Genomic DNA, 19410 nt, shown 5'->3' on the forward strand with positions numbered 1-19410 from the left:
TTTTTTATTTGCATTCCATTTATTTCCACAGATTCTTCTATCTAAAACAATACTAATTTGTTAATAAGTCTTTAAAAATTCATATTAAGGTCTGGAAAAAAATGTTCGGAGCGTTTTTTTTAGTAAAATTCAACTGGTTTCTTTAGTGCGAAAATGAATTTATTTAGAGCGAAGATGCCATCGGTGAAAAACTTCTGTGGTTTCTGGTTGAAAAATTGAATCAAGTAGTTTTCTCAGGCTTCTTTTGAAACGATCTTTTGAATTCATACATAAAGAAGTGTGAACGACAACATCTTTCCTATTATTTAATTAGAGCGATTTTCTTTCAATTGCCTGGTGTTATCTCTATAGTTGTCCGCAGTAGACTTGAGAATCCAATCGTCTGGCCAACTGGAAGTAGCTCATAGTAGACGATTCCCACACAGTATCACCTTGTTAGGCGTCAATCCTTGCTTCGCGAACGCTTGTGACAGTTCACCATCGCTTATCCACGATCTTTTACGCTTTTGATTGTCGTACGTAATCCATTTTTCATCACCGCTTACGAAACATTTCAAAAATGACTCGATTTGATTGGGTTTCAGCAGGTATTGCAGATGTAAATTACCAGAACGAAAGCGAGCGAAACATTTTTCCGCGCAGTAGATTTTGATAAAATACCTTCCCGTACACGGCAAAAGTTACAAGCATGTGCAGTGTTCACCCATTTGTCGTAATGATATTGAAAAATATCGCACAATTTTCCATTATTTTTTCCATTTTCAAACGCAAACAACATTCCACTGCACAGATTCTAATGTTTAAACACGCAAAGTAATGCTCGAGCTACCACCTTTCTTAGGAGCGCTTTCTTAGACACGCAAAGATCTGTATTTCCTGAGTTAATTGCAGTTAACGCCGTTAACTGCAAATAACTCAGGAAATACAGATCGTTTATCGGCAAAAACGTCATGAACTTTTTTCCATAACCAAAATTTCGGGCAATTACCTTTAATTTCAAATTCCGTGGCAGTTATTCGTTAAAGTTTGTTTTTCCTGTTAAAAAAGTAGCAAATTATAAAATTTCAAAAATTTTTTACACTATTCTTTTTAGTTGTAAAATAACTCATACAACAAGAAGAAAAGCAAATTTACGAATGATATTATATATACATACACATACATATATAAATAAAATTATCAAATTCTTATGATATCAAATTCTTATGCTGGGTTTCATACCAGTGATGTTTCCCAGACTAAGGAGCTTTTCATGAGAGCGCAGCTTTTCAATTAATTCATTAAATGATGGTCCACCGAGCATAAATGAATTAAGATCGCTCAGTGTCTCGCCTACTCTATGATCAGTTACACGATCTTGAGGAAAATTGTAAGTACGAATTCTCTCTGAACGATGTCCGGAACCGATTTGTGTTCTTCGCAACTCGACTCTTTCGTGCATAACTCGAGTTCGTTCAAAATCGTAAAGTTGAGCGGAAAGTAGCTTTATGGCACGAGATTTGTTCTAAAAACCAATTTAAATAGAAAAAACATGAAAGAAGACAGGAAAACAAATTTAAACATTAAAACCTTTTTTTTTTTTTTTAAAAAAAAGCAAAATAATTAACCTCAATCTGGGATCTTTGACTTTGCACAGAAACGACTAATCCACTTGGTAAATGCGTTAAACGAACAGCACTATCTGTTGTGTTCACGTGTTGACCTCCAGCACCAGATGATCGAAACGTGTCTACTTTAACGTCTTTCATGTTTAGAACAACGTCAATATTTTCTGGTTGAGGAAGAACCGCCACTGTAACAGTCGAAGTGTGTACGCGGCCTAACGTTTCAGTTATAGGAATTCTTTGTACACGATGGACTCCAATTTCGTGCTAAAAATATCTTAAATATATGATTATAAAAAACAAAATCGAAACAAAAAAATGATGATGTAGACACAAATGATTACATTAAAAGTTTTTCCACCTTAAGTTTTCCAAAAACATTTAAGCCGATAATATTTACTGAAACATCTTTTAATCCACCATCTGCACTCTCACTTTCGTCTAACACCTCGAATTTCCACCCATTACTCAGGGAATACTTATTATACATAGAAAGCATTTCAGCAGCAAAGATAGCGGCTTCTCTACCTCCTGTTCCTGCGCGAATTTCCAGGATCGCACTGTTACTATCATCTTTGTCTTTTGGTATAATAGAATCAAGTAAACGTGATTCAAGAGCCGCAATGTGAACTTGACAAGCTCTTATTTCTTCCTCAACAAACTCTTTCATTTCTTTGTTGTCAATAGCCAATGCTGCCAATTCGAGAACTTCCTGAAAAAAAGACCAATTTCTTTAAAAGTCTCCGTTAGAGAAGTGGACACACTTTTTTAACAATTGAAAAAAAAAATGTTATGAATAAAATCCACTAATATAAACAAAATATACACCTAAAATATACAAGGCAATAAAATATAAGAATTAGTATAAGAAACCTCTACATTTTTACTCAGGAGCCATGAATATAATACAGGGTAGGTGTAATTTACTCATGGCTCCACAGTAAAAATGAAGAGCTTTCTTACATTATTTTTTGCATACGAGTGCTTTGTATAATTTAGGCATCCATCCAAAATGAGCAAGTAGGAGCACACATAAAGTGTGATTTGATTTGACAGAAAGCTGTTTGCTGATTAACGCAGTAGTAATTTATACTGAGTGCGATGCAAACCAAAGAGATTCAAAAACACACAGTGAAGAGAAAGCATATCAATTACTAACAACGTATAAAGATTTAATGACTGTGGTTGAGATAAATTTTTCTTCAGTCCTTAACAGCCATGCTCATGGAATAAAATGTTGAAAACAAACAAACAAACAAACAAACAAACAAAAAAAACCAATAGTAAAACCAAAACTAATGCGCAAAGTATATTAACCATGAGTATACATTTATTTCGTTAAAAGAAAATTAGATAAAAAATCAAGGAAAGAACAACAACAATAACCAACAGAATGGCTCTGAAAGCATTGTATCTATGATACTACTCTAAAAACCATGAGCAATCTTGAATTCATGATGAGTATGACTTTTAATTTCCGCGAATTACAATATAGACAATATTTTTTGCATAAACCAGGTTACTTGAACGTTGCTTAAAGGTTGCTTATAAGAAGCAAATAGAGAAATGGCAGGTTTAAAAAATGTTTAGAAAAAAAGGTCCTGGAAACAAAAAAGCAAATTCAAATTAACTTGCAGAAAAGGTTGTAACCATTTATAATTTATCCAAAAGCTGGTAGTTCAACTACTATAACTAGGAAAAAGTAGAGATTTCTTCAGAAAGATAAATTTTAGCCTTTTTTAAACTTTAAAGAAAAATTATAAATTTCATTACCGTATTTAAAATTAAATTTAAAATCCACTCAATTGAGTTTTGAAATATTTGCATCGATACTACAAAACTGTATGTTCACTTGCTAAATGAGTTTATATGTCTCATTTATTACATGAATCAAGATAATGTAAAGAGGTGATGTTATTGACAGAATAGTTTTACAAATCAAACTAATAATAATATTGGACTTATAAGTTTTACCAGAAAATTTTTAAATTCGCTGAAAAAATCAGTTTACTGTTTTCCTGTTTGAAATTTAACAAATTGTTGAAAATTGTAACTTGAATTGGAATCAAAATATTTACTAAACTTTATTTAAAAGTTTTTTTCCACCAAGACTAATTTCCCTACTGTGCAACTAGCACTGTTGCTATGCAGTTCTGGGACTTTTAGCATTTAAGTTGCTAAGGGCCCCAGAGCTGCATAACAACAGTGAAAAATAAACAGGTATTATGCAATTATATATTGTAGTACCTATATATTTTCAATTGAATTGTAAAATGAGTAAATCATCTGCAAGATGAGTCTAAGTTATAATAGTGGTGTATTTTGAACAACTATAATACTTGGTAACTATGAAAAACTATGCAATTCAGACATTCCTATCAACCAAACTTAAAAAAAGTACCACTATTAGATCCACCACCAGCTTCAAAAGTTATTTAGTCCAGTAAAAGGTAACTCTGAACCTCTGTATAAGTAGGTCGATTTTACTATTTTTTTCAAGTATCAAATGAGTAATGTTACAGTTAGTGTTACTGGGATAGAGTTATAGCTCCTACAAATTTCAGGTATGCTGTATTAAAAATGGCTTACAGAATTGCATTTAATGTCCACAGTTAAGGACTATTTTTTGCTATGTCACTAAATCATTCTGAATTTTTAATGTTTGAAACTAAAATTTTTAATGTTTTAAATTTTTAACTGGTTACAAAATGGCTGCCAATCAAACTTAGTGTACCTGGATGATTATCCTATGGATTTTGCTTCAAAAAAAATTATAAATATTATGCAAAAACAAAAAAGCCAAAAGTAATATATACACCTCTTCCAAAAAAAAAAGGCAAAGATAATGAAAGTGTAGTTTTAGAAGAAAAAATTTAATTTCCCTTGGTGTGGATGTCAAACTTGATCAGATCATTTTAACTTTTAGAATAATAAACTCATATGAAGGAAAATTGGTAAAAAATCTATTGAACCTGAATATTGCATCTCACATTTACTTGTAAAGATGGAAAATCTACTAGAGTCCTTTTTGACTCATAAAACATAACTTTTTTGTTTTTGGATTGTTTAAAATAAAGTTACCATCTAAACTGCACCACTCTCCTCAGCTTCTGCTATCATTCAACTAAACATTTTCTCATTTAATAATGTAATATGTATCGTGAAGTACAACATTGTCATGATTAAAGATGATGACAATAATATCCGAAATCATGGTTTTCAATTAATTCAATCGTTACTGACTCTTAGACAAATGCATTGTTTAAAATTGTTTAACTAACTTAGTAATGTAAATAGTGAAATTATTTTTTTTATTCCTTTAAACACAACTCATCACAATTTTTATATTTACAGAATAAACATGAACAGCCTGCAAAGTAAGTGAAAAAAAACCTGCAAATTTTTTAATGCCAATCACTGGTATGAGTTGACTGATATTACCACTTAGATTTTTCAAAACATCCTACCATACAACATTTTCAGTTCAAGAAATTCAAATTTGCAATATGTGGGGATAAAATCAACCTACCTTACTGTACAGCGACACAACCAATAACTCTGAATGAACTACTCTGAACTACATTTTCAAACTAGTATTTAGTCGTACAAAACTTATTTTTCACAAAAACAAGTTTTGTACGACTTTGTTATTACTAAGGTTATTTGTGACTAAAAATATCCAGAGCATAATTGCTATCATTTCAGTACACTTAACTTTGTTATATGAATATTTAGAAAACAGTAAAAAAAAAAAAAAAAAAAAAAAAAGGAGCTGATAACAAAAATACCTCTCTTTTTTTGATTAGTGAATTGTAAATCTCAGCAGCTGGTCTCAGCCTATGGCATTCACTTGAATAAGTCTTCATTTCAGCTGGTGTCAAATTCTAAATTAAAAAAAATTTTTAAAAATGATTTAAATTGATCCCAAACAAAATGGCAGCATGTAGCTTTTTGAACACTATTTATATCAAAAACAGTTTACAAGGTTAATGCAATTAAAATGGTTGATAAATACCTTAGAGTCAAGAAGTTTTTCATTTAACTGATTGTATTTAAAAATTATATCGTTGACAAAATTTTCTGTGGCAGCATTCCAATGTTTGCGCACTGTTAAAACACAAAATGAGAGAGTTCAAAAACAATTTCTAAGCTGAAGTTGACTTTGCAAAGTTTTTTAAATGAAAATAATAACAAACACCTGTGTTGTAAAATCCTGAGGAAATGCTTTTAGGGATTCTACATGAAAATGTTGTGGCACATAGGCAGCATATTGAGGATAAAATTTTCTTATTTTGCATCTTTGTTGTTGTTTAATAACAATCAGCACTTTACAGTCCAAGATTCAAATAAGAAACTTTTAAGGTTTTAAAGGTTTATAGTTTTCTAAAATTAAAAAAACAAAAACAAAAAACATCCCTCTTACCTCCTTTAAAAAAGGTTAAGCAGACTTAAATTAATAATAACAATAATTATATTAAAGATACATAACTACAAAAATATTAGTAAGCAAATTAATTATATAAAAATTGGACTGAAAAAGAAAACCAAACAGTTTCAATCTTAATATAAGACTTTCATTCTTTTTCCTTTTTAAAAAGTTTTTAAAAAGTACAAAATTTCTCATTACAAAAATAAAAAAGTATAAAAATTAAAAAGCACAACATGAAAGAACTCCTCAAATTAACACTTTGTTTCTGCACATAGCTCAAACTGTTTTTTTGTTATATGTGGTAATGGAATGTACAAAATAGGAACTTTCTTTAGTAAAGGTTCTTCTAAAAAGTCATTATTTACAGCACTATCATTTAATATTTCCTGCACTGATGTTAACTTAACTTTTTTTTCAACAGAGTCTCTCATATTATCTGTGTCTGATGAAATATTTTCTGGGAAGTACAAGTTATTTTCTCTAAACAACTGCACTTCATGATTGTTTGTTGCTTCATGGTAAGTATTTAAAAAGCTTGCAGGATTTTTATTATTGTAGTGAATTGTTGATGGTAATTCACAACCATCTTGAGTATTTTCACCATTATTGTATTGGATCGGAAAAAGATTTGGTGACAATAAATTTGGAGAAAATATTCTCTCCTCAGCAGTCCTACTATTAAAATGATTATAGGGGTTATGAAAAGAGTTTGGCGTGTTAGGAAAACTGGACCCATTAGAGGTAGGATAAGGTTCATACATTATCTTTGGATTATTAAACAATTCATTGTACATTGCTAAATTTTTTGCTGCTTGTTTTTTGTTAATATGAAGTGGTACTGCAGCATTATTTGTGCTTGTTACAGAGCTGGTATTTGATCCGTGTACCATTGAAGAACTCTTAACAGAATTATCTGTGTTCAAATATGGATAAAAAGAAGTCCCTTTTTTAATTCTACGTCTCACTGGGCGCCAATTTTCAGGCACAAAATGGCGTAAGTTTTCAGGTATATCAGGATTTTTAGGGTTGCTTTTTTGACCTCTTTTTGAGCCCAAGGAGCATTCACCTATTGAATTGTGACCACTTATTTCAGATGGAGCTTGGTTTGGTTTCTGAAGGACTTGATTGGCTGCTTTTGTATCAACTTCCTTATTATGTGTACTTATTACTATGGTGTGAAGTTTTGATTTGCAAGTCAATAAATCAGATTGCGTTTCGTAGGTGGATTGTTGCTCACCAACAGCAGCTGCATTTGGATAAGATGCTTCTGAACAAACAATATCGCTAAGTCCAAAGACACCGTGAGTTTCTGAAACAGCATCCAACAGTTCAGTAGATTTGTCATTAGTTTCAAAACTTTCCCCAAAGTTTGGAGTTTTAACATTCACTGATTCTTCCATTTTTGTCCTCTTATGGAAGCAACTAACTACATTTTTAATTTTAGTACGTATATCCTTTCTTGGTAAACAGTAAAAACAAACTGTCACTAATCCTAGAAAAAGATTGCAAAAAGCAGAAGCATAACTGAATACATAATATAAGTATCCAGATGCAGTATCTTTATAAATAAAGATCATTTTTGTAAAAACAATCAGCAAGCAGAAGAATAGAAGCACTAAAAGATTTCCATGAAGTAAACTCATTAGTTCATCTCTTTTTGGGAAATCATATTCCAGTCCAGGTATCTTTTTATCTTTGCGAACTTTTAAGTTTAATTTAGATTGACCAACTGAACTGAGGTTTTCTTCAGCAACTTCATTCAAAACAGGGTAAATTTTATTAATCATAGCATGCAAATAACATAATACAACGAAGTCACACAGCAAGAATAAACTTGCAGGACAAACAAAAGCACCAATTGATATATTTGGAGCCAACCAACAGCTACAAAATATAGAATATAGTACAATTTAACTTCATTATAAGTTTTAAAACCATTTTAACTGTGGCAAATGAGAACACAATAACCCACTTTTGCAATGAATGAAATTTTAATCAAACCAAAACCAAATTCAAATATATTAAAATTGTAAAAAAAAATTCAACGTGCCAACTAATAACAACCAGCTTCAACAAACTAATAACAACCAGCTTCAACATTATGTGCTCCATTGGAGCACATAGTGTTGAAGCTGGCAGTTTAAAAGAAAAAAAACCCTTTAACTTTAGAATCAAATCTTAATTATTCACTAAACATAAAAATCATTCAATAAAATGTTAATAGAGACTGCTTGCAAACTTTTACATATTTTATCAAATTAAAACCACAAATTTCTATCTGTCCAAAACAAACAAGGAAAACTCTTCTTAACATCCAAGCTACAAGAATGTTTGAAGTTTATCTGAAATCCCACCTTTTAAAACCATCTTGTGATGGAGCTTTTTTTTTAGCTATTACTTACAAATTGTGAACTAATGTGTCAAATTACATCCACAGTATACAAATTACATATTGTATTTCAAAAAAAAGTCTTAGCAACATTTGCAGTAATTTTACAAATTTAAAGAAAAATTAACCAACTATTGTGCAACTTAAGCATAAATATGACCAGGGTTTTTGGCATCAGCAAAGATGATACCAAGAAATTTGGAAATAGAATCTGCACAAATATTTCACAGGAACTTTTTTCTTTTAAACTGCCAACTGTATTAGGCAATTTTTAAATCCAAAAATCAGTACTTTCAAACAGACATAACCAAAACAAGAAAAAAGTTATTATAACAGCAACAACTGTAAAGGAGCTGAAAAATTGAAAAAAAAACTGAAATATTATTCCAAGCTCTACTTACAGTACAACCAACTGGAATTTCCATTAAGTCTGCAGTTTTTTAGTATTTTATTATAAAAATCTCAAATTAAAACTTCTATTTTTACTCCTAGTATTTGTTTTTTGCGGATTAAAAAACAGTTTTGTATCAAAAATGTTGGTTTTTTTTTCTCTCTAAAATCAATTTTTAATCTAAGTTTAAGGCTAAGCTTTTCAGGTATATATGCACTCAGTTATTCAAAACAGTTATACAGGTATATATGAACTCAGTTATTCAGCTCCTATATATCTAGTTGCTTCCAAGTCTTTTAAATTTTGTCTTAAAGTAAATCTTTACAGATTAGGATTCCTTGGCATCATACCTACAAAATGGCATATCTCCAGAGTCAGCTCCTCTGATCATTATAACTCATTCTCTAGCATACAAAATATGGAAATTGACACATGCAATTTATTTCCAAAAAACAGAAAATTTAAGTTTATCATCTACCTAATTCTTGTTGTTACTGTTGGAGCAACACAAGTTGTTGGTCCCACACACATACCTTTTTGGGTATTTTGCATCTTTTTCCTAAATCTCTTGACTAAATCACTCTCAGAAGATGATGATGAACTGACCAATTTTGGATAATTATATCAACTTATTATATTGTAACTTCAATATTACTAACATAATATTGACTGTCATTCTTATCAGGTACATATAATGACATCATATAATATAATGACATCATACTAATTAGTTATTAACTAAAAAATCATATTTTTGGATAATAATTTAAGAAACTTTATCTAGAAAGCACTTTTTATCTTAACAAAACAAAAATGTGATTTCTTAAGTTGTGCTTTCATTTGCCATGATTTGATTTATTTTATGTTACTATTAAAAGATTAAAAATAAACTATTAAATTATAAAACAATAAAAAACTATAAATTTGTAAATAATTTACAAAAATACAAATAAATTATAGAACTATAAAGTTATAAAAAAAAATTTAAGAGTATATATTTTCTTATGTTTGTATTTATTTAGAAAAAAAAAATAAAAAAAAGCTGAATAAAATAAACAACAACACTGTAAAAAACCCATCCAATAAGTTAATGAAAAAAGAAACTTACAATTGTTCAGCTTTGTATTTCTTATGATCATAAGCTATTGTAATACTACAAATTATTAATGGAAGACCTAAAGTTAATAAAATGGAGACCTAAAATTAATAATGGAGACCTTACATTAAGAATGGAGGCCTAAAATTAAAAGAAATCAAACCTAAAAACATCTAAAAATTTTCATAAAGAGATTTCAACAACATGAGGTTATAAAATACTTAATTTACCCCAAGAGATAAGATAGTATTTTAGAACAGAATCCTTTATTTGTCTTTTGTCTTTGTTCTTCAACATTTTCAACAACATAAAGCTCCCACAACCAAGCCATAACAAAGAACACAACAAAAAGTAGTGGAGAGTCAAAGCAACACCTTTACAAAGAAACTCAGTGTTTACGCGATGTATACCACAAGAAAATGAAATTTGAGCAACGATTAGAGACAAGATCAAGTTCATTGTTGCTGCTGCATCATTACGACGCAAACGCAGTTCTCTAAAATAACAAAAAAAAACAAAAACAATTGATTAAAAAGATAAACAATTAAAAGGGTAAAAGATTTTTATTTTGTGGTAATGTGTTTTTTGCTATATACATGCTCATAAAATGTGTAATGTGTATAAAAGAATTTTGAACAAAAACTGATCCATCTGACTTTAACTTAGTTTTATTGATTGAAAATTTCCTTTAGTAAAAAAATAAAACTTGTAATGGTTCAAGATAATAATTTTTTCCTATACCTAATGGACATAATCTTTTAAAATGATATTTAATATTTGAGAATAAAAAACCATCTTTAAAAATTTTGATTTCTCAATGGAATATACTATTATTTCAATAGAAGACTGTAAGTTAAGTAAACACTGAATCTGCTTTTTACAGGAAAAAAAATGTTTTTTGCAGCATATTAACAAAAACATTTTGCAAGAAGAGTTTTTAGTAATTTATACTGTAACCATGGAAAATGACAGTTTAAAAGAAGAGGCAAAAACTACAGCTACTGAAATTATAAGAAAAATGATGGTATTTTTCAAATGACAGCATTTTAAAATGTTTTTGAAAGAACCTTATCAGTTTAAACTGCCTCAATAAGTTTTTTTAATCATTAAAAAATGCAAACAATTAGTTGGCATTTAAAGAAGCAACAAAGCAGAGAAAGTCTGAAGAAAACTGGTCTTGAAAATGTCTTAACTGAATTTGAAGAAGAACAATCGATTAAATGACATGTGTCATCTGATTTGGGCAATCCTAAAATGAAGGATGATATAAATAAGGGTACTTCAGATATGAAACATTTTTAAATCTTCAGATACTCCACAATTTAAAAGTAGACTTCCGACTGAATATTGGGTAAACCATTCCTTAAAAGAAATCCTGGAATATTAATTTATTTTCTTAATACTCCTTAATCTATTAGTGGGGCAGCAGCCAGCAGAATTAAAAAATTTTTCGACCATTTTTAAAATTCCTTGATCATCCAGATGCTTTTTACAATTTTAATGAGATAAATTTTGAATTGAATCTAAGCACCAAAAGAGTTTTTTCAAGGAAAGGTGCAAACAGAGTTTAAAAAATTAATTCATCAAGACCTAAATAAAACATCACTGTCTACTATTGCTTTGGAGCTAATGGTTCTATGTTAAAATCCCAGGCTCATTTTGAAAGAAAAGTTTATTCACATGGAAGATCTTGCTTCTGGAACTGTAAAAACTGTGATTTTCTATTTGTTGAAACTGAATCTGGATGGCAAAACTAAGGCTCTTTCAAAGATTATATTCAGAGAATTGATTAAGAGTTGAAAGATTTTGCATGTCCTGTTTTCATATTCTCAGACAAATCACATTTTTTTAAATGTTCATTTAAATGGTACAAGGAGTTCTCATCTTTACTTTTAAAAAATTAATGAATGATAAAGTTTTTACAAGATCTAAAAATAACTAATGATTCTGTGGAAAAGACCTTAGCTATTTGTCATTGCACCTCTAAAAAACAGCTATTCATCATTATGTCTCTAAAATGCAGAAATGTCTGAGTTACACTCCTGTGACTATGCTTTGATTTCCTTAGTCATAAACTAACAGCTCAATATACTTTCATCAGCATATCATTCATTGAAACAGAAATTCCAGTTTCTTCAACTTCTATATCATCAATATCAACCTCTTCAACTTTAATTCAAGATGTTTTCAAACTTCCACAACCAATTAAGCATAAAACAAAAAGAATTTTATATAAAAATGAACGTAAAACAAAAAGAATTTTATATAAAAATGAAGCATAAAACAAAAAGAATTCAAGAAAGTTAAATACAGAGTCTTTAAAAGTACCAAAGAAATGTATGAAAAGGAGAAAGAAAAAAATAATAAAGAAAAAAAAGAATAGATAAAGATTCATGAATAGAAAAAAGTAATATACAAGTACATCAATAAGATAAAGATGGAAAAAGAAAAATAAAATCAAAATCGTCTGTATCTGTTGCTAAAAGGAAGTGTGGAAAACCAGCCAAAAATATTCAATATTTATTTTACATTTTTTGTGAAATTTTGAATCTTTTAAGAAGAATCTTTGAAGCTAAACAATTTTTTTTTCATTCTTATAAAAATTCAATAACATACATTTAATCTTAATGTTTCTTCTTAAATTTATCACAATTTTTTTCATAAGAATTTTATAATAGTCATTTTAACAAAATACCACAAAAAAACTAACTTTTTTTCTGCAAAATGCGTATTTCATGTTAAAAGAGCATATGACTCAAAAGTTGTAAGTACACAAAGTGTCCAAGAATGGACACTTTGTGTACTTACAAAAAATAAATCTTTTTGTGTACTGCAAAAAATAAATCTTTTACTCTATATTAACATACAATAAGATAACATAAAAAATTGAGCAAATCGTTTTAAAATTTTTTATTTATCTTGACTACTTATTAATAAGTTTTTCAAAAGTATGTTCAGATATTGTTGTTGTAACAATCAATATATTAAATTAAAATTGTATTTGTTTTATTAGCAAAATTGTTTATTTTTTTAAAATACAGTGCTATTTATTATTTTTATAAGAAATCACTAAAGAAACGCATGTAAATTGTTTGCAAGTACTCATTATAACACAACAGTTTTCTTTAAAAAGCAACAAATACTTTTTTTTGCCAATTTTGTGACAAATTAAAAAATAAAATAAACCTGAAAACACAGTAAATAAGAAGTGTTAACAGGAGCAATATTGTAGATAATCCAGCACCAAAATATATGACTACTTCCAAGTATTGAGACTTTATTGTTAATATAGCAGGTATCTCCTGTGTTAAAAAAACACTCCACTTTACTTTATGATACTTTATCAATGTAAACAAAATATAAACATACCAAATTATATCAAACCACAAAACATTGTTAAATACTATTTATTGAATAATATTATAGATTAGTATGACATTTTACTTATAGTTGATTTTTATTTTAACATTACAATACCAAAATTAGATAAGGTTGGGGCAACTATCACACTCAAGCTTGGGAAAGAAAGAAAATTGCAAAAAATGAAATTCAGAGATTGCAAAAAATGGCATAAGTATACAACATGCAAAAACTAAAGGTGCATTCATTTAAAAAAAGTTAATACCTCTGAGAGTGCAAAGTACATCATTTTGTCCAGATTATCCGAAAAGCATTTGTAATGTGTTAAATTTGTAGAAATTTGATCTGATTTTGAACAAGCTGGTGATGGCTTCCATTCACTTTCATCTAAATATTTTTAAAAATCTGACATGTAAAACAAAACCAAATTACGCTTAAAAATAAGTACACAGAAATTGAACACAATAGAAAATCAATTGAAATCATAATTAGATAATCAGTTGCAGTTTTATTGTACTATACAATGAGTTTTGGAAGTACAAAAGATGAACTTAAAGTATTTATTACAATTGATCTTCAGATAATCAGATTGTTTGCACTACTGGGTATTATTACTTTTAACAAAATGTTTGCTGATAAAAATAAATTAATAGTAGGTATAATGCCTTAAATATAAACAGATATCTTACCTTTATCCCAAATTACAATTTGAGGTTTGGCATACCCCTAAACATTAACCGGAAACATGCGATTAGAGAATATTTATCTATTATTTAACACCTATATGAAACTGAAAGTGTCTCACATAACAAGCAACAAATAAAAAAAGACTTAAAACTTTTTTTTACAAACTTTTTATAAAACTGAATTGATAGAAAATTATTTCAACTTATTTTACAAAATTTCTGTAACATTTCAATTTCTAAACACATGAAGAAAATTTTCAAATAATTTCATTTTCTTCAACAAAATACACTTAGCTAAAAATACTGAAATTAATACAAAATAAAAAATAAATATAAATATAAATATATATATAATAATGGGCTTACAACATTGTTCTGGAAATGGAAAAGAATTTGATAATTTTCCAGTGTTTGTTGGTTTGTGCTTGTATCTAAATATCAGAGAGATTCTATTTTTAATAAAATAATACTATAATAATATACTTTATAAAAATCGACTAATGAAATAATGATTAAATAAAACAAATATTATAAAAATATAACGAATAAGGAAATAAAATTCTCACTGTACACTTGTATTCCAACCACAGAGCTTATTATCTTACGGTTCCCATGAAGAGGAAAGAAAGTATTTTTCACAAATGTTAAAATCGATAGCTGCACAGTTGCAGTGGGAACAATTAATCTAATTGAAACATCTGCATTCTAAATAAAAAAGCAGTTCAAGAAATTGTTGAAAGTAAAAAAGAACAATAAGAAACATAAAAAAACTTTATAAAGTTTACCTGCTCCATAGTTATGTTCCTTTCTACTGAACAATATATTTTTAATGCTTTTCCTTCATTAATAAGCATCTGTGAACCCACATAACACAGGACCAGATTTTTTGCTTTAGTTTTATAGGAAAGAGCAGCCATTGTTGGATGATTTTCAATAGAAAAAGACCAGAGTTTCTTCAAAGACTCTTCGTAAAGGAACAATTCAAGAAGTTGCTGAAATCTAAACAACTTTTATTCTCTTTATTTGTAGAAGTTCCAAGTTAATAAAACTATTAATTACACTCACAAATTATTATGCATTTTTATAGACTAATCATTGGTTTTAATTTTGCAATTTTTCTAATTCTTATTTATGTCACTCAAATATTCAAAGTTCATTTAACTGAACACTGATTCAGGTTTAATTTCAAAATGCAAAAGCTCTGCCACATTTTTTTTTACCCTTCTACCCAAAGCTCCTTTTTTTTTTTTAACTTTTAAACTCCAAAAGCAATCCATAAAAAAATAAACAAGATTTGAAATACCTCCAGAGAGCGTTGTAATCATATACTTTTTCTTCAAGAGAAGGTAACTCTTTGTGCTTTATAACAATTAAACCAATTGAGTTCCAGATAAAATTTACGTACTACATAAATCAAAATTAAATTGCGTATTATTTTAGTGCCTAAAAAAATCTTTAAAAAAATTTCAATGATCTAGATATAAAAATTCAAGACAAAAAATAGCGACAAAAAGATTGTTTAAATAACTTTAACATTTTTTTAAGATATTGTATAATTTGTTAATTTTAAAATTCTTTTGAAGTAATTGTGTAAATATTTGTTTGGAGTAGCTGTAACTATTTTTATAAAAAAAACAAACAATATTTTTATGAAATAACAATTTTTATGAACTAATTATTTAACTTTTTTGTGAAGAAGTTGCATAATCACTTTTTTTAGTTTTGTAAAGTTTTTTTCTTTTTTTTTAAGCTGCTTCTATTTACAGCTTAAATAGCTTTATATAACTTTTGTTTGATCAAGTCTCTAGAGTGATTATAAGATTAGATTGTATAAATATATATATATATATATATATATACATATATATATATATATATATATATATATATATATATATATATATATATGTTAAATACATATATAAAACAATCGTTACATAAAATAATTATGTAACTACTTTTACAAAACAATTGAAACTATTCTAAGTAAGTGCTGCAATTATTTTGATAACACTTAAAAAGAAACTTTACTAAACATTTGAAAAAAAAATTTAGTTCTCAAATGTACCTGTGATCTATCCAGGATTCTGGAGGACTGCATAATATAGAATAACATTCTTGAAATGAAGTAGAAATCAAATTTGCTTTTAATATACTTGTATTTTTGATGTAAAAAACTGCTAAACTGATTGCAAACAGTAACAACAGCCTTTAAATTGTCTGCACTTTTTGCATTCTACAAGAAAATTTTATACATCAGAAACAAATATCATTTTTAAGTCAAAAAAAACTGTTATCTTCATTGACAAATATAAAAGATGAATTAATTCCTACCATGTAAAATGACTGAAGTGCCTTTGTTGTTGGGTTACCAAAAAAACAGCTTTCCATAGAAAAGTTCTCCCATATACCATTTCCACAACTACGCTCTGCTGTTGAAAAACCATCATAGGGACATTTTGTCCTAATAGTAGTATTGGAATATGCAGTTGGCCACATAACACTACCTTGCTCTGTAGCAGTGATGATTGGTTTACATTTAGGACTGTTTTCAGAGACAACAAAAAGATTCACAGTTGATGTAACATTTCCTGAACCATAGACAATAAGCTGGCAGGTTATTTTCCCACTGTCTGTCAAATGCAACCTGTAATAAATTACTAACAAACTTTGTTTTATTTTTTCAAAAATTTCTGAAAAACTTCAAGTTAGTGTTCAGTTTTTTTGATAAATTCGTAACAGATTAAAATACAACTTTTCATTCACAAAAACGCTGTGAATAAAAATGAGACTTAAAAAGATAACTTTACTTAGCAGATATTTTTTTGTAAAAATATATATATATATTTTTTCAAATCTGCAAAATGTTCATCTTCAGCATTAGTAAAAGAAAATTTAAGAAAAGCAAAAAAGCTGTCTGTAAGCTATTTCAGCTGTAATATTTCAAATCAAACCAGTACACAATGAGCACAAAAGCTGTTTTTTTACAAAGTAAAATTTAAATAAATAGGAACAGTTGAAAAAAAAACATTCCAATGTAATACCTATGTATGAGAAGAATACTTGTGTAAGTAGCTAGGGTTAAATTGGAATGATTGCGGATTTCTATTCTTTTGTTCAATTTATCAGGCAGCAACTCTTTTCCATTTTTTATCCAAATTATATAACTCTTTAAAATCCAAGTAGAATAACATGAGAAGCGTATGGCATCATTTTCAAATCCAATTTGATTTGTTAAAGGTATCAATCGGAAGTTAGGAAGAGAGAAAGATTCCTGATAATCTCCTTATTACAAGAATAAAGCAAATTTAGAAAATTATAATTTTTAACTAAGGGAAGCACAAACTAAGAATTGTAACACTTACCACAGTTCCAGGAAGAATTAAAAAGATTCCTAAGCAACTTTCCACGAAGCTGCTCAGGGTAGTGGCATTTTGTTTCTTCTGATAACTGCCTACCTTTTCCTAGCCAATTACCTAGCCACTTTATGTTACAATCACACAAAAGCTGATTATCATCTAATGACCTGATTAAAAGAATATCACTACAGCGTAAAAAGTTAAATTTCCTTAAAATAAAAATATAACAATATAAATTGAAAAACTATAATAATTTTTGAAAAAGTATCAACAAATAAACCTTAATGAATAATGTTTTGACTGACTGCATATGTAAAGTAAATTTTGGCATAAATTAAATCTGTCAAAAATGTAAATTAAATCAATTTACAGTTTTATTAGAAATGCCAAAAATTGTGAGTTTCTTTTCCTAATGTAAAATTTGAACATTAATTTTGAATCTAAAACTACTAAAAATATATTTATCTTAACCTCATATTTCATTTTCAATGTAATGAAACTATATGTTTATAAATAAACAAATAATATAAGAAAAATTTACAGCTTTTTGACTTTAGATAATCTCAAGAAATCATTATAGGCAATTAACTCAGCTTTTTTGCCGTTAAAACTTTTCTGTTCGCTTAAATCTCTAAATAAAAAAACAATAAAAGTTTATTAAACATAAAAACTTAAAAGTTCTAGAAAGAGAGAAAAATTTGTTAATCTATTGTAAAAATAAATAATAGATATACACAAAATAAAATCATATAGAATCAAAAAAGTTGAAAAAAAGACCATGAAATATCTTACAGTAGTTCAGTTGCTACATTTTCAAATGCACGTTGGGATATTGATAAGATATAATTACTTCTCAAGTCACTAAAAAAAAAAGATTAAATCTGAGCATATTCCTTAAACTTTCCAAAAATGCAGCATGTGTCTTTGCATATATAATATATATATATATATATATATATATATATATATATATATATATATATATATATATATATATATATATATATATGCAAAGACACATGCTGCATTTTTCAAAAAATTGTTCATTAAGGTTTATTTGTTGATACAGTAATATAGTAAAATCTAAGACCATTATCAAGATTGCATTGCAGATCATTATGGTTAAGATTCTAAAGAGAGACTACTAAAATACTGTGATGAGGAGCAAATTTTAAAAACTGAATTTGTTGGCTGTTCTGTGTGGCTAAACTCCTGTTGAAATAGCGATTGCAATCCCGGAAAAATTATTTTATTGATACGCAGAATCGTTGTTATTTTTATAGACTCTTTAATTACACTTTGTTTTGTTCGATCTTATAGGAAATCCCGGGATTGTCTAACATCAACCCCGGGATTTCCTATAAGATCGAACAAAACAAAGTGTAATTAAAGAATCTATAAAAATAACAACGATTCTGCGTATCAATAAAATAATTTTTATTTAGTATAAAATTGTAAAAAGTATTGTATTTTCCGTTGTATAATAATGTACAATATCAAAAAGGATTGATTTAGAGAAAAACAAAAGAGAAAATCTTCGCACTATGTCACGTTGGTTAGCATATACACTATTTAAAAATTGAATACAATCTGATTTAAATAATAGATTTGTAAGCAATTTATAATACCCAGACTAATTGTATCATTATACAATTAAAAGTAACTCCGCTGTTTGGAAATATTTTCTATGTGATGAAAATATCCAAACAGCGATGTGTAAATTGCCAAACTGCAAGAAGATTTTAAAAATTGGTGGTGGCTCAACAAAAGGACTTCATACACACATGTTGTCGGTGCAAAATGTGAAGGTCGAAATTCCAACCCAACCTCATATTACCAGAGAATGCACACCAAATAAACCACCAAAAAAGAAATCTAAGCCACTAACAGAATTTTTTTCGATTTATGAAAAGGAAGATAAAACACTTTGTGCTACACTTGCTTGTTTAACAGCGTCTGACAGGCTTTCATTTAATGTGATTTGTTCTTCAACAGACTTACGTGCCGTTCTAACTGCTATGGAATTCAGAAATCTACCAACGTCAGTAAACACAATTCGTAATCATGTAGTATAGTACAGGAGAAAAATAAGATTT

The 19410-nt window shown here is 28.2% G+C and overlaps 2 protein-coding genes across 5 annotated transcripts in view; both read right to left on the reverse strand.

The window, feature by feature from the left end:
* Positions 1–6163, reverse strand: LOC145202069 (uncharacterized). 3 transcript variants are annotated; one of them, XR_016450630.1, is made up of 7 exons: positions 5803–6163; positions 5620–5711; positions 5393–5488; positions 1966–2316; positions 1608–1881; positions 1222–1504; positions 1–1035 (listed from the first exon to the last, which is right to left on the reverse strand). XR_016450630.1 is itself a non-coding variant. In XM_090081462.1 (7 exons), exons 1-7 carry the CDS (start codon positions 5900–5902, stop codon positions 1013–1015), a joined length of 1209 nt encoding a protein of 402 aa, XP_089937588.1. In that variant the 5' UTR covers positions 5903–6163; the 3' UTR covers positions 1–1012. The 3 variants fall into 3 exon arrangements, 2 of the variants coding, with proteins under 2 accessions (XP_089937588.1, XP_089937587.1); XM_090081462.1 differs by having other exon boundaries at positions 1608–1871; XM_090081461.1 differs by lacking the exon at positions 1–1035 and having other exon boundaries at positions 1126–1504; positions 1608–1871.
* Positions 6157–19410, reverse strand: part of LOC149890608 (adhesion G protein-coupled receptor A3-like) — a 23039-nt gene continuing 9785 nt past the window's right edge. For both annotated transcript variants that reach the window (XM_090081460.1, XM_090081459.1), the window contains exons 6-21: positions 18107–18175; positions 17856–17945; positions 17321–17481; positions 17000–17240; positions 16290–16602; positions 16024–16191; positions 15259–15359; positions 14741–14954; positions 14522–14660; positions 14322–14386; positions 13959–13995; positions 13535–13656; positions 13096–13211; positions 10140–10405; positions 9922–9988; positions 6157–7917 (exon numbers count right to left, since the gene is read on the reverse strand). In XM_090081460.1, the coding sequence (XP_089937586.1) occupies positions 6285–7917; positions 9922–9988; positions 10140–10405; positions 13096–13211; positions 13535–13656; positions 13959–13995; positions 14322–14386; positions 14522–14660; positions 14741–14954; positions 15259–15359; positions 16024–16191; positions 16290–16602; positions 17000–17240; positions 17321–17481; positions 17856–17945; positions 18107–18175 (3802 nt within the window). In that variant the 3' untranslated portion in view covers positions 6157–6284. The remainder of the gene's footprint in view (positions 7918–9921; positions 9989–10139; positions 10406–13095; positions 13212–13534; positions 13657–13958; positions 13996–14321; positions 14387–14521; positions 14661–14740; positions 14955–15258; positions 15360–16023; positions 16192–16289; positions 16603–16999; positions 17241–17320; positions 17482–17855; positions 17946–18106; positions 18176–19410) is intronic.

Source organism: Hydra viridissima, unplaced genomic scaffold, assembly GCF_058129835.1.
Source record: "Hydra viridissima isolate aposymbiotic clone 2 unplaced genomic scaffold, HvirCarnegie_v1 scaffold_3, whole genome shotgun sequence".
Lineage (NCBI taxonomy): Eukaryota > Metazoa > Cnidaria > Hydrozoa > Anthoathecata > Hydridae > Hydra > Hydra viridissima.

Excerpts from the sequence above, each read along its gene's own strand:
- LOC145202069 (XM_090081461.1), bottom strand. The coding sequence starts at position 5,902 with ATGCAAAATAAGAAAATTTTATCCTCAATATGCTGCCTATGTGCCACA. Across the intron at positions 5,489-5,619 it reads AAAAACTTCTTGACTCTAAG|AATTTGACACCAGCTGAAAT; the intron begins GTATTTATCAAC and ends TTTTTAATTTAG. Across the intron at positions 1,872-1,965 it reads ATGTTTTTGGAAAACTTAAG|CACGAAATTGGAGTCCATCG; the intron begins GTGGAAAAACTT and ends AGATATTTTTAG.